Source organism: Cydia fagiglandana, chromosome 20 (assembly GCF_963556715.1).
Source record: "Cydia fagiglandana chromosome 20, ilCydFagi1.1, whole genome shotgun sequence".
In the NCBI taxonomy this organism is placed as follows: domain Eukaryota; kingdom Metazoa; phylum Arthropoda; class Insecta; order Lepidoptera; family Tortricidae; genus Cydia; species Cydia fagiglandana.
The window spans coordinates 13,831,708-13,846,732 of record NC_085951.1 but is presented as its reverse complement, the minus strand read 5'-3'; the positions used below and the strand labels follow the sequence as shown (position 1 = coordinate 13,846,732).

Below are 15,025 nucleotides of genomic sequence, written 5' to 3'. Positions count from 1 at the left end.
CCAAGTTTATGTATTTTAGAACTATAAAAAACTGAGAGTGGAAAATTTCTCAGCCTGATTTCTTTTTAAATATATACTAAGTAGTCACGTATATACTTAAATCCAAAATATCCAAAAGAACTGTCATCCCTTGTAAACCCCGCTCCCTATACACTGCTCCCGATATGTTTAGTTTTGAATACGCTCGTTATTTTTTTGGATGTTTTTATAGTTGAATGGAAAGAAAACTGTGAACTTAATTCAATAAATAAAATGGATAGAGAAATTTTCCACAGCGAGTAAAAAGGCAATTTCTGAAAAAAAGTATAGTTACATGGTAATTTTTTTAGATTTTCAATTTGTATGTATAAATCGGCAATAAAATGGCATTCCAGTGAAAAAAATAGACTGAGCAATTTTCCGGTCCAAGCCACGCCTAAAAATTATATTTTGTTAATATTGGTATTTCTGCGGGGATTTTTTTTTGATATTTCATATATTGTTGCAATACGTTACATGAACATGTCCGGAGAAGAAAGTTTAAACGGAGCAATTTTCCGTAAAAAGATATTAACGATTTAAGACTTTAGGTATTTACTTAAATACTATTATTATTATTCTATGGAAATTTATACAATACTTTTTATTTATTGATACTTTATCATACTGTAAAGCTTTTTCTGGCTGAGGAATTACTGCGGGGTCCACTACCTTTATTTACTACACTAAATTATAATTCGTGAATTTCCTTACCTGTACAGGGTGGAAAGATAAGTCGGGCCCTGGAGGGAAACTACCTTTAATCCTTAAGCTGGCTCATTTTACTTAAAGGAGACATTCCTTTATTTTTAAAAAGAAACAAAACTGCATTCAAAGTATTTTTCTTTTTTTCTTCAATTTGGCTTGTGTAAAAAAATCTTAAGTACTAAATATTAGATTTTATGGATATTTTGTACGACAGACGAGTGTAAGACCTAATGTTTCTTAGAGAAATGTTATCATTAACAGTAACTGCATCGACTAGTAGAATAAAATTGCGAGTTTTTATTTTTTAGAATTTTTAGTCGGTTCGAGTCCCGGGCGAGGCAAGCGAGTTTTAGAAAATCTTTGAATGCAGTTTTGTTTCTTTTTAAAAATAAAGGAATGTCTCCTTTAAGTAAAATGAGCCAGCTTAAGGATTTAAGGTAGTTTCCCTCCAGGGCCCGACTTATCTTCCCACCCTGTATATCTTATTTAGAGACATAATTCTCCAGTCATTCCTTGTCTCAGTGACGACAACAAATCAAAACACAACTCGCTCTCTGTCTTTCTACTAAAACTGTTCTAATTGTAGTTTCTCTATTGTCTCCAGCCGTGATCGAGCGCATCAGCACGCCGTCAACGCCGGCGGCGGCGTCAACGCCGACGCCGACGCCGACACCAACGCCGACGCCAGCAGCGTGTGCCGTGTGCGGCGCTGCCGGCGCCACGCGCGCCGTGTCGCGTTCCCGGGCGCTGTTCTACGGGCTAAGGGAGGACGCGGCGGGCAGTCGGGTGTGCGACGCTTGCCACACGAGGTGCGTCCGCTGCAGGTGAGCTGTATTGAGTTATCTCCAGGGTGACGTCATCACCAAGCTTAAATGGGGTTGGGCGGGATATGTTGCCAGGCTGAGTGATGGCAGGTGGGCAAAATTGTTGACGGAATGATGGCCGCTTTCGGATGAAAGAAGCGCCTGGCGTCCGTTGGCTCGTTGGGTGGATGACATTCGAAAGAAGGACACTTTGGATGAAACTAGCCCAGGACCGGGATAAGTGGCGTACACGAAGAGAGGCATATGGTCAGCAATGGGCGACTTGATGATGATGATGATGAGTTGTCTCCAAGACCTTGGCCTCTGATGACACTGCGATCTATCCAAGGGCTAACAGATATTTGAGGGTTCCATGCTTCAGCGGCGTCTAAATATTGGAAACCGTCTAGTAGTACCTGTTGTTTGATTGGGTTCATTGTTGTCTGATAATATACTGTCAGTGCCTGTGGCATTCTTCGCACTCTGAAGAAACTTAGATGTCATATGCTGGCGTAAAGAGTTACTCGTATCCTCGCGTTCACTTCACCTCTGCTCTAATGGCGTTGTTCAAACAGCCGACCCGGTCTCGACGTAAAACTTGGCACTAACAGTCAGCGCAAAACTTGTGGAGTACTAGCTATTTCGCAGAGGTCTCAAGGATACTAATCCTTAAAGACCCCTCTGCATTCAGGTCAGGCGTTAGTCTCACTTGAATACCTAAGTAAAATGGTATCGTCTTGGGTCGTCCCATTCGTTTTTCGTCAAGTTCTTAAATTAGTCCTGTTCTGCTTTCGTCACTTATTCTACATTCGTCACAATCGTCGGTGGCTTTTAATGTAGAATGAGTGACAAAAGCAGAATAGGACTAATTTAAGAACTTGACGAATGGGACGACCCAAGACGATACCAGTAAAATGTAAACTAAGCATTATGCTGAGGCGAGCCCATTTCGTGGTAAACAATTTGTAATTATGTTTGTATTAAAAGCCTTGCATGTTACTTTTGTATGTACACTAAGTTTATCACGAAAAATAAATGATTTATGATTTAAACTAAACCATGATTATATTGTCGGCAGGTACACATGGTGTCCGTCGTGCCACGGGCCGAAGGTGCGCGCGAAGCGACTCCGGCACCTGCCGCCCAAGTGGCACGACCTCTCGCCTGAAGTCAAGAAACCTCTTCTCGATGAATGGAGTATGTTGATTGTTTCTTTGTTCTTTTGACGGTCTTCCGAAGAAACTGTTAGTTTTCATACACTCTCTATGTCATATTAAACACTTTACCAGACTAAGGGCCACTTGCACCATCCCACTAGCCCGGGGTTAACCGGTTAAACCTGGAGTTACCATGGTTACCAGTACAACTTGACGCTGAGTTAACGGTTTAACCGCTAAACCTCGGATGAGTGGGATGGTGCAAGTGGCGCTAAGGGATATATATTTCCCATATACGGCACTTCAAACGTGTTCTATTCTTGATGAATAAAACTGAAATTTGATTGTCATTTCTGAATTGTCAGCCTGGTAAAGGGTTAAATTTCTTTTACCCAACCCAACCCGTCTAAATTAGCAAACTATAATTTTTCAGCTTAGATTCGTCACTTATGTCATCAATCATTAAAAGAACCCTTTTTTATATTCAGCGGAATACCTGACTTCCTTAGTACAGCTTGGCAAAAAAAGAAATTAAAAAGTGGCAAGACTGTAGCGTCGTCCCGTTTTCTTATATAAATTGTTTCGAAAAGGACGACACTACAGTGTTGCCACTTTTAATTTCTACTCTTTTTTGCTGTACCTCATTTAACAGATTACAGCCTAAATACTTGACGTATAGTAACTTCCTTTCTCACAAAACAATTCTTCCTACAGACATCCCAAGCGACCTCAGCAAATGCTGTCTCAGCTGCTTCAAGAAAATCACCCGCTGGCTGGAGACGGTCGGCGAGCACCCAACCCCGGACCCGACCGAAGAGGAGGCGTCCAGATTCAGGACCCTGCTCCGAGAACACGGGACGTCCTGGGAGAAGATGGCGGCTGGCAGTGGGAAGACGCCGGCCAGCTTCAAGGCCTTCTACTTCACGTATCGGAAAAAGCTGCAGCTAGACGCTTTAGTGGCGGAGCGACCGCCGCCGAAGGGCAGCGATACCGATGATAGGTATGTTTGGTTTGCTATTTCGTGACTATTTTGAATAAACTCGTATCTTCTGACAATCAAAAGAAAGATGTGATAAACTATGTATGGGATGCATACAGAGTTACTGCGTTTTAACTTTGAGTATAGCAATGCGAGATACGAGATTTTTTCAAAGTAGTGACGATTTATTAAATCATATCTGGTGGTGATTAATGACGAAATAGTTATTTACGATACAAGTGCAGAAAAGAGGAAATTCGGATCGAGTGGCGATAAATTAAAACACGACCGAAGGGAGTGTTTTAAATCGATACGAGTTGCGAATTACCTATTCGCACGTGTATCGTACAACGTTTTACAGTACATATGGCCCTTTAAACTTTTGTCATCGCACGAAAAGTGCTGTTTTACGCACTAGTGCGGGAAAATAGGACCATATGTACTGTAAAGACATTTAAGCAGTACGGATATGATGGTCGCACTTGACAGGGAGATAAAGATAGGATTCGTCACTTTCAATCGCGTGACGTTAAAAAGTGATGGGTGTTTTATCAATTGTAATTCTCTCTCTCATTATTTTCCGACAATATTTTTTATAGGTACATTGTATCAGGCACTTAAAGACTAATCAGAATCTTTCTCCACCGTCTCCTACACCCTTGACTTGCTTTTCCTCCCATTACATGCTATATAGCGGCCTCTTTACGACTATAATGAACCCTATACTAAAATACCATCTCGCTCTACATATGACTCTACAACCGCTCACTGTTACCGAAACGAGATTCTAAAGTTCATCAAATTAAATACTGTATTGTGTATTGTACAGCGTGTAAATAAATAGTGTATTGTGTATTGTACAGCGTCCTCAGTTCGGGCGACACGGACACGGCGAGCGCGGAGAGCCCTCGGCCGCCGCCGCCGCCCGAGCCGGCGCCGGCGCGGCCGCGGCGCGACGAGTACGACTCCAGCGCCACGGAGACGGCCGACGAGGAGAACGACGCGCCGCAGGCTAAGGTACATTCATTTTACTTTTTTTTGTTTATGATAATGATAAGTATATACATATCCTGATCGAATTTATGTTACTTCTTGTTTGTTATCCTTGCCGTGGAGACCTCTGGGTGCTGGTGCACGGAAGCGAGAACTTTTTTTGGGGAGTTGGGGCGGCGCTTGCAGGAGAGGGGTTTCGAAAAGTTAAATAATAACAGTTAAGGAATAAAGTGCGAAGTGTGCTTCGAAAAACTTAAAGCGACGAAAATGCTTGATACGTGTGAACTTTGAGAACCAAAATTTTCGTGTTGTTTGATTTAAGTAAGCTGTCAAATAGTAAGTGGCCAATAATCGCTTAGAAATTAATTTAAACAATTCTTATTTATTTTTTCGATTTTTTTAAAATTGTCATCTCGAGTCTAGGTCAAATACAACTTAATGCATGTCTAAGAATATGGTATGGGTATGGTATAGTGAATATGGTATTTAAGAAAGCATTCCATAGCTTTATAACTAACGAAGTATTTTGTCTCCCAGCAGGTCCCTCCCCCCGCGGCGGCGCCGGCCCCCCCGGCGGCGCCGGCGCCCGCGCTGCTGCGCAACGGCCCCGGCGCGCCGCCGCTCACGGTCCGCGACGTGGTGCTCAACATGATCGAGATCAGCCTGCTCAAAAACAACCAGCCCGTTCCGCCCAGCGTCAAACCCAAGGTCGGTACACCAACCGGACAAGTGCGAGTCGGACTCGCGCACGAATGGTTTCGTGCCATTACGCAAAAACACAGCACTTTAGTCACGTTTGTTGTATGGGAGCCCCACTTAGTAAGACTATTGGATAGAGGTAACAATAGGCGGACTTATCGCTTAGCAGCGATCTCTTCCAGACGACCTTCGAGTAGCGGAGGCAGTAAATTAGAATGTGCAATGGGTTTTTTTCTTAAAAAATACCTCTGTTTTTAGGACACTTCTCATATCATATATTAATCATGCCGCGATCAGAAAGGGATTAGAAATAACAGATTTCCATACACTTACGTCAAAATCAATATGGATTGACAGCTATCTCAATCCCTTTCTAATCGCGATTCAGTAATACATATGAACGTAGAATTTATTTACGTGATTGTTAACGCTCTACTTTTAAATATATTGGCCATACTGAACAATATTTAACTTTGGCATCAATCAACCAATATTGCGAAAAGGCACAATGTTTTTACAGTCAAAAGTTATTTTAGGTGTACTGAATTTTGGCTCCATACTGAAAGTTATTCAGTGTGAATTACATATTTACCTGACAATGTATGGCCAACCTTTTTTTTTATATAGAAGGCAAACGATCAGTCGAATCCCCTAAAAGTAAGCAAATACTGTCGCCCATAGACACCCAGAACACCAGAGGGGTTAAAAAACCCTCTATGATAGAGTTAACTGTTTTCTAACCCTACCCTGTGTCGTTAGGTGACGACCTCCCTTGCGCCGCGCGAGTCGCTGGCGACGCTGAGCGTGGTGAACAGCGGGCACGTGAGCGCCCCCCCTCGCTCGCCCACCCGCCCCGCCACCATCACGCCGCTGCAGCCCGACGCCAAGGAGGGCGTGGTGGTGCTGCACATCGAGCCCCGCGACCAGCGCGAGCGGCCCGAGCCGCTGCTCGACCTCAGCGTCAAGAAGCCCCGGCATGACCACGCCTTCCCTCAGCCTGCCAAAACGGTTAGTATATTACAGGGAATTCACCGTTCATGGGATTATGCCGAGTTTGTTGCCGGTCCCATATTGGGATACCCTCCTCCAATTGAGGGGGGATTAAAATCTTCTCGGGGCAGAGGTGTACGGTTGGAGCCGGTTTAGGTTTATTTGACGTTCATAAGCGCATTGTAATATGCCTACTTGAATAAACTATTTTTTATCTTCATCTTTATCTTATACTGGAGGTCGCGGGTTCAAACCCTAGCTCGTACCGAATAAGTTTTTTGGAACTTATGTACTTACGTAATATCATTTGATATTTACCAGTCGCTTTACGGTAAATGAAAACATCGTGAAGAAACCAGAGTACCAATATTTAATGCCTAATTTACCCTTTGGGTGGGAAAGTCAGACAGCATGTCGCTCTCGTAAAAACTAGTTCCTAGCTCCCATGAGCCGTGGCGAAAATGCCGAGAGGACGCGAGGAAGAAGAAGGAGATATTACAGGGAATTCACAGATAATCTCTGCTTCCTTTATACATATTTCATCTCTCCACAGGTATCAATATCTCAACCGCAATACCGCAACTCGGACTTCCAACAACAGTACCGTCCGCTAGAGCGCGAATCTCCCACTCTCTACAACTCCAAACCGAAACAGGTCGCCGCCGCCCCGCGGCCGACCCTGAAACCCGCGCCCAACCCCAAGGGGTCCATAACCTTGGGCACCCCGCTCGAGTCCCGTTATGAGCCGCGACGGACCCCCCCGGACACGAAACCGGGGTCCATAACGGCCGGGACGCCGGTGCATGGGACCCATGGGCACCATATTCCGGACAAGCAGCGGTTTCACGAGATGTATAATAAGAGGAAGAGTCCGGGTGGCGCGTATTATCCAGGGGCCCAGAATGCGCAGAGGCCGCAGAGTCCACAGTCTTTCTCACCGGTTAGTATGTTTTATTGTTTTCAAAATTGCTTGGCGCTTTTTAGCTCATTTTATTAGAAAGGGACACTTGGTTTTACTAGTTACAAGTTTTCGGAAAAAGTGACCCGTTTGTAATTTTTTTTTTTTTAAATTGGCCAAAAGTTACCCGAAATAGGGACGATTTTATAAACTTGGTCAAGCAGATCTTGTCAGTAGAAAAAGGCGGCAAATTTGAAAAATGTAGGCGCAAAGGGATATCGTCTCATAGAAAATTTGAATTTCGCGCCTTTTTCTACTGACAAGATTTGCTTGACCATCTATAGTTCGTTTTTTTTAGCATTAGAAAGAACTTGCAAGAAGGTAAGCGATCTTGACATGTCTTTTAATTGGAAACGCTTTTTAAAAATCAAAAACTATTATGAAAGCGGAAGAATATAAATGATCGTATTAGATACATAATTGTTACATATTTGCCGTAACTTATTTTTAAAATGTGTTTTTCAACTAAAAGACACATCAAGATTGTTTACCTTATTTCTAATGCTAAAAAAACGAACTATAGTCTAGGGTGTTTGTCCAGCAAAACATTTAATTGGCTAGGGAAAAATTTGGTAACAATTTTTAAGGTTTGATTTTCAATGAATTTATATCTAAAAAGAATTTTCTAGTTCAGAATTTTCAATTGGCATCGTATTTTATTTTAAAAAAATGTGGCAGATGTTTGGTGGTAGTATTTGACATTAATTAGTGCCTTGTTGTAAGCCTAAATTAAAAAAAAATATTTTTAAAAAACATTTTTTTTTGTATACAGAACCCAGCCTTCGGCCGTTACTCGGGCATGGACCAGCGTCAGATAATCATGGCGGACTTCATCACGTCGAAGCAGATGCCGGGCGGGGCGAGAAGAGAACGCGAGCGACCCGCCTCGCCGTACTCGCAGCCCTCTGTTATAAGACATTCGTACCATGTTCACCCGCCACCTCCCCCCGGTGAGTTGACATTTGATCACATTCACCCCTTTTTACAGAACGGTTAATGTCAACAGAAACTGTGAATCACTTTCAACCCCTCTGGTGTTGCGGGTGTCCAAGGTTAAGCTTAATCGATCGAGATCGAGATCTTTTTGTAAATCAAAGCAATAAATAAATGAATATGAATACGTCATTAAAAACATCCAACATTGAAAGATCTTAGAAACTCTAGAATTAACTTATTTTTGAGGAATGTCCGATAACTTTCCTACTTTTTATAAACATTGTGTAACTCGCACAAAAACGTACACTGGCGTTTAAAAGTGCACGGACATATTTCTACCGTAATATTAGGGCATTACGGTCGGCATCTATCCATGCACTTTTGAACGCTACTGTACATCTATGTTTATGACATAATATATTTTCAATGCTCGTTTTTTTTCTAAGATGAAGTGTGTGAATACGAATATCTATTTATCATTCTTAAACCAATTTTTAGTTGTTCAATCTGTAAAAACTTCAGTTATCAAAATGATTTTACACTGAAATTCTATAAATTTCTACATATTTTACTTATTTCAATATTTTTTTGTAGGTCACGAAGCTTTCACGTCGCTGGTTGACGCCGCCGTGTCGGCGTCGGCGCTGCCGGTGCCCCGCGGCCAGGCGCCCGACGCCAAGCCCGACGCTAAGCACGACATGAGGTTAGTTTGCACATTTAACCCGCTTACAAACTTTGAACCTCCCACTCTCTACAACGGACGGTTTAGACTCACTTGTTTCTCTCGCGCGACATGTTTGGACACGTGGAAAGAAGGCTAACAAAGATAGTGTATAAGCGAGAAGTGGAGTGGGAGTTGGAAGGGGTAGACCTCGGCGGACTTTCTCTGATCAGATCGGGGAAATCCTGAAGAAAGGCCGGGTCAAGAGCACCTTAAACCGGCGAGCGTGTATGAGGAATGTCATAACATTCCTCATGCGAAGGAAGCGAAAGAGGTATGTCAGGATCGTAGCGTCAGTGGAAATCCGTGGTCTCTGCCTACCCCTCCGGGAAATAGGCGTGATTATATGTATGTAAATTTATAACAAGTTACTAAAAGGGGTCTACTTGCAGGATACACGAGAAGATGCAGCGCGAGCGCGACATGGGCATCGTGCACAAGTACCACCACCCGCAGCACCCGCACCACCCGCAGCACATGCAGTACCAGGTTATTAAACATTACAGCGTTTTCTTTATTATTTATTTATTTAAACTTTATTGCACTAAATATATACAACAATTTACAAATGGCGGACTTAATGCCAAATGACATTCTCTACCAGTCAACCAAAGGGCCAAACAGAGATATCTACAATTGGTGCAGAGAGAGAAATATACCTATTGAGTAAATAAAATATATATATACTACCACATATTTATACAATACATATAAATATGATAACACATAGCGTTTTCACATTGTCTAATCCGATATCTGATGTCGGAAGGAAGTAAAATGTAAAATAATTTCTCTATATTTATATATGCATTTAATAAATCATTTGTACTCCATTTTAGATTTCACGGGCCTATAAATACCGGTCTTTTCCGTTTTTTTTTTCAATCCGGGGCTTGCGTGGGGATATAGATCCAACACGTCGAGGCCCCTTGGGGAGCTTTAATGTCATGTAGAACGCCTTCTGGAACCCGTTTACAGGTGCAACAATAGACACCCATGAACCGGTCTCAGCAGGCAATAAATCATTATTATTACCCGTTTCTCCTCGTCGAATGACTGTATAGACTTTGGTACTGGCGACTAACGTTATTTTATGTTCACAGTCGGTTATGGATCGCGAGAGAAGAGGAATGCAGGCGCAACTGCTAGAGAGAGACAGACAGCTGGCCTTACAAAGCCGAGAAAGGTAATGGCTAAATAAATCATTATTATTAGTCTTCTGTATGACTAGGAACGTATTATCAAAAGCTTTTATTTAAATTGCCCTGTTAGTTCCTGTGGGTCAAATCTTTGAAGCTAAATTTGACCCACTTCCCGATTTCCGATTGAACTTAAATTTTGCATACATATGTAAATCGAGTGACAATGCAATATTATGATAACATGGAGCTGATCTGATGATGCGAGACAGGAGGTGGCCATAGGAACTCTGTGATAAAACAACGCAAACTAATTGTGTTTGGGGTTCTTAGAATTGTCTCGAGTTGCTTGTGGAAAGAAAAGTACGTACAGTCAGCGATAAAAGTTTGTATCAAAAATGAAATTTACGCCAAACACTTATTATTAGACTCACTTACTGTTGTTCTGTCATCATCATCATCATCATAATTTAAGAGCATGGCTCTTGTCGGTGGAGTATGCCCCATTCGCGGTCCTCTGCCAGGTTCTTTAGGTCCCTGTAAGACACGACATTTGCTTTTGCTTTCAGTTGTTATGTATAACTTGCTTGTTGTTCTGTAGAGACCAGGAAAGATTGTACATCATGTTAAAATATGTTTTATGTTTTAGGGAACGCGCGATAGCAGCGATGCACGAGCGAGAGAGACATATGGCGATAGAGCAACAACACCAGCAACAGCAGCAGATGATGAGCGAGAGGCAGAACATGATACAGCAGGTTAGTAATCTCCTCATAACCACTTTATGATTATGTTTTGAGATACCATCGCCACAGAATAAATAATAGTACTAGGTACAGAAGACTCACTCTCTAACAAAACGCGTCTGTCACGATCAGCACAGATATGGCCGCTAGGTGGCGACAGAGCCACGCGCGGCTTATGGCAAACCCCAAAATTGGGGTCGAACGGATGTACTTTTAGCTACCTGTAGCAAAGCGACGAAATTGCTGAGTGAGCCACGCCTGCCATCGCCGACACTGTTAACTGTCCATCGGTAAACCTTATTACAAAAGGCATAAGGTCCACGGTTGGACAGTTAAGATAGTGTTGCTGTTTGACTTATTTCAAAATTTAACTGACATGTCAATTATTTACAACAGCAACAACAACAACAGCAGCAACAACACCAGCAGCAACAACACCAGCAGCAACAACATCAGCAGCAACAGCATCAGCAGCAACAGCATCAGCAGCAACAACAGGCGCAGCAACAGGCGCAGCAACAGGCGCAGCAACAGGCACAACAACAACAGGCGCAGCAGCAACAACAACAGCAGCAACAGCAGCCTGCTAGCTCCAACGCGGACGGCGAGAGAAGGTTGCTGCAACCCTACAAGCAGCAACCACCGCACCACCGGCATCCTGCCTCGCCTCACCTTGAAACTTGGAAGGAGACGTAAGTACCCCCCTTTAATGTTATAACAGCGAGAACAACAGCAACAGGCACAACAACAACAACAACAGCATCATCACGCGCAACAACAACAACAGCATGCCCCTCCAACACTCCTTACTAATATGGTAGAAACATTTTAAGTTTTTTATGGATAAAGCGTAAGCGTAAGTGGCGTAGATGGCCAAGCGTAAGTCGGTTAGGGTGGTATTCTACCTGTCCAATGTCAATGCGTCTCATTCTTTCATTGAAGTAAAATATGAGACGCAATACACATTGGACAAACATTGGATAGGTGGAATACCAATACTTAGCAGTATTCATAAAAAAACCCTCTTCTAGTTGATCTAGTGACTCTATGCTTAGGAAGGCAAATAATCGGCTAGAATGGAAAACACTACAGAGGGTAGAACAATTTTTAATGGTCATAAGCTGATATGATCTTACGTGATAAAAAAAATATGAGATATTACTGAAATAGAAAGAAAATTTTGCATTTTCGTGATATTTTGTTCACTGAAGATATATTTTGCCGTGGGTGGTGGTCTACCAAAAGACTTTTTTTTTAATAATAGGATCGGATCGAGGATAGGAGGATCCTCCTCTGATATTTATGTCTTCAATATTTGAGTTTGAATATTTATTGTTTCTAAAGGCACATTACGTGTAGAAGATTATCTCTAAGCAGCTTTCAGTATGTCACTGTTCGTATATTTAATTGGTTTATATAATATTAATATTATAATTGTGTTGCAGCCGGCCGGCGCCGGCGCCGCCAGCAGCGGCGGCCCGCACGGAGGGCACGCTGACGGCCGCCTCGCTCATCGACGCCATCATCACCCACCAGATCAGCCAGTCCGCCACAGACCAGCGCTTCCCTCCCGTGAGTACATCTATATATTACCAAACCTATACCCTGTATCTTTAGGTACTTAAATAAAAGTAAACAAATAATTTGTACATTTTCGGGTAGTTATAACATTTATTGATTAACCAACCAAATACAAAACCTCCTGGATCAGTCACTGCACGACCTGACTTTAACCTACATTATTTGATCATGTAATGTTTTCATCTACCCTCAACTGGCTTAAGAAGCCATTTGAGGGTAGATTTCATTTACTCTTTTTTACATACAGACTATTTATTTATGTATACACCCTGAATAATTTTTATTCTATTCAATCCCTCAACGCCAGAGAAAGATTAACTTAAATAGGTTTGATCTCAATGATTAAACTATACTCTGGAAAACCCAGTTTGTCAGTAGAAAAAACCGCAATATTCGAATTTTCTATGAGAGCACAACCCTTCGCGCCTTCATTTTTAAATTTGCCGTTTTTTTTCTATTGACGAGTTTGGCTTCTGAAACTATAGTTACATATTGTTATAATATTTGTCACGTTTCCAGACGATAATCCGCGAGTGTTCACCGACGTTGCGCGAAGAACGGCAGTCTCCGCCTCGAGAAGAGCCCCCGGCCCACACCGCGAGCATCAAGCTCGGGGACCTCGCCTCCAACATCATCACGAGGGACTTCTGCAGCCCCACACAACCACCCCATCATCAGAAGTGAGTATATGTCGCATCCAACAGAGGGATTTCTATATTGAAAAGTTTTTAACCATCCTCACCAATCGACGAGCATAAGCCGACCTTTCCGTGCCCGGCCACAGTGTAATACGCTCCCTGCTTAATTTTCCTGCCCAAATCATCATTCTAGCCGTTTTCGGCTCCAGCGACTGCTTTCCTACCGCTGAGAGCGTCGTTTCGCTGGTGCGCTCTCAGGTGACTGACGTAGCCAATCGTTGCAGCAAATGTTGTTGCCCAAATACCGAAATGACAAAATAGATATATTCGATTACTTTATGTACCTATTCGACTACAAATTCAATCAGATCAGATCGACAAATTTGAGCAATCAGCCTGTTATTTTAGTATGTATTTGAAATATAAGAACGGGATCGATGTATTGTGTTGTCTTTTTGCAGCAGTAGATACAACGTGGGAGCGGCGGTGTCGGAGTACTCGGGCTCCGAGGAGTGGAAGCGCCGCGACGCGCCCAAGCACGCGCCCTACCTCGAGCCCGTCAGCCCGCCCGACAACCACCACCCCAACAGGTACACTGTCACCCCCATCATTTTTAGGGTACCCAAAGGGTAAAAACGGGACCCTATTACTAAGACTCCGCTGTCCGTCTGTCTGTCACCAGGCTGTATCTCATGAACCGTGATAGCTAGGCAGTTGAAATTTTCACAGATGATGTATTTCTGTTGCCACTATAACAACAAATACTAAAAACAAAATATAATAAATAGTTAAGTGGGGTAGTTAACTTCCATACAACAAACGTGATTTATTTGTCGTTTTTTTGCGTAATAGTACGGAACCCTTCGTGCGCGAGTCCGACTCGCACTTGTATTCGTATTATTTTATGTTCCTATTCCAAATAAAGGTAACTTACTTCTCCTAGATATGTATTGCTGCTTTACGAATGTATCTATATCGTCATCATTTAGTCTCATATGACATTGACTAGAAAAACTTCTGTATGATTAGTCCATATTTCTTATTATTACTTTTGAAACAACTTTTAACATTCATCATTTTAATTCCAGAGCGAACAGCACGCGTCGCTTCTCGGGCTGCAACTCCTCAACCATGCTGACGCCGTTCGACTACGTGACCAACCGCATCGTGGAGGTGATGCGCAGCGACGCCGACGAGCGGAAGCCGGCGCTAGCGTTCCCCGCCACCGCTTATGCGTACCCTTACTCCGCGCTCAACGTGCCCGCCACCACGGCGGGGCCGGTCTCCAGCGCGCCCTCTACTAGTGACGGTAAGTTATACGACAGGACAGACATACTTACAAATAGAAGTGAAGAGTCCTCAACTTTGCTAACACCAATAGAGTGTGCAATCAACTCGTGAATGTAATGTAGAGTGACGCCGTTGAGCGTGAGCCCCAAAAAATAATCAAAGAAGGTCAACACAAATTCTTTTTTGGGGAATAGACTAAAGACTTGTCTCGACAACTATAAGGTAGGGTTTTAAAGGTGTGTATACGACCCTTTAAATGACAAATAAAAGTACGGGAGTAGAAAAAATACTATTTCAATGTTTTATAGGAAGCGGTCGGTATTAATATGAGATTGTTTCCCCAGGCGGTGGCCCGGCGGCGGCGGTGACGGCGGCGCCCACCACGGCGCCGCCCGCCGCGCCCGAGCCCGCGCCGCTCATGTCCGCGCGCTACGAGCCGCTCTCCGACGAGGACTGACGCACCCACCCCCGCCACACGCACCCGCACCCGCACCGCCACCGCAGCGCCGTCTGCTGAGCGACCACGGCGAGGCCGGAGGCCCAGACTCTCCTGAGACACGCTTTCGATTGACCGTCGGCAACGGCCGCCCGGGCGACCGAATGGCCCGATGAAGAAATTAAACACGATTGAAAGTGATGACTATTGAGTCCGCAACGAGGCCGAAAGCC

General features: G+C 43.4%; 1 protein-coding gene across 1 annotated transcript in view; it reads left to right on the top strand.

The window, feature by feature from the left end:
• LOC134674898 (titin-like) overlaps positions 1-14,813 on the top strand; it is a 150,582-nt gene extending 135,769 nt beyond the window's left edge. The window contains exons 14-31 of the mRNA XM_063533054.1: positions 1,331-1,550; positions 2,608-2,726; positions 3,401-3,686; positions 4,529-4,682; positions 5,196-5,366; positions 6,117-6,365; positions 6,901-7,287; positions 8,078-8,255; positions 8,836-8,944; positions 9,355-9,451; positions 10,066-10,148; positions 10,751-10,859; positions 11,244-11,539; positions 12,293-12,419; positions 12,948-13,108; positions 13,528-13,656; positions 14,155-14,450; positions 14,701-14,813. Of these exons, the coding sequence (XP_063389124.1) occupies positions 1,331-1,550; positions 2,608-2,726; positions 3,401-3,686; positions 4,529-4,682; positions 5,196-5,366; positions 6,117-6,365; positions 6,901-7,287; positions 8,078-8,255; positions 8,836-8,944; positions 9,355-9,451; positions 10,066-10,148; positions 10,751-10,859; positions 11,244-11,539; positions 12,293-12,419; positions 12,948-13,108; positions 13,528-13,656; positions 14,155-14,450; positions 14,701-14,813 (3,284 nt within the window). The remainder of the gene's footprint in view (positions 1-1,330; positions 1,551-2,607; positions 2,727-3,400; positions 3,687-4,528; positions 4,683-5,195; positions 5,367-6,116; positions 6,366-6,900; positions 7,288-8,077; positions 8,256-8,835; positions 8,945-9,354; positions 9,452-10,065; positions 10,149-10,750; positions 10,860-11,243; positions 11,540-12,292; positions 12,420-12,947; positions 13,109-13,527; positions 13,657-14,154; positions 14,451-14,700) is intronic.
• The last annotated feature ends 212 nt before the right edge of the window (positions 14,814-15,025 follow it).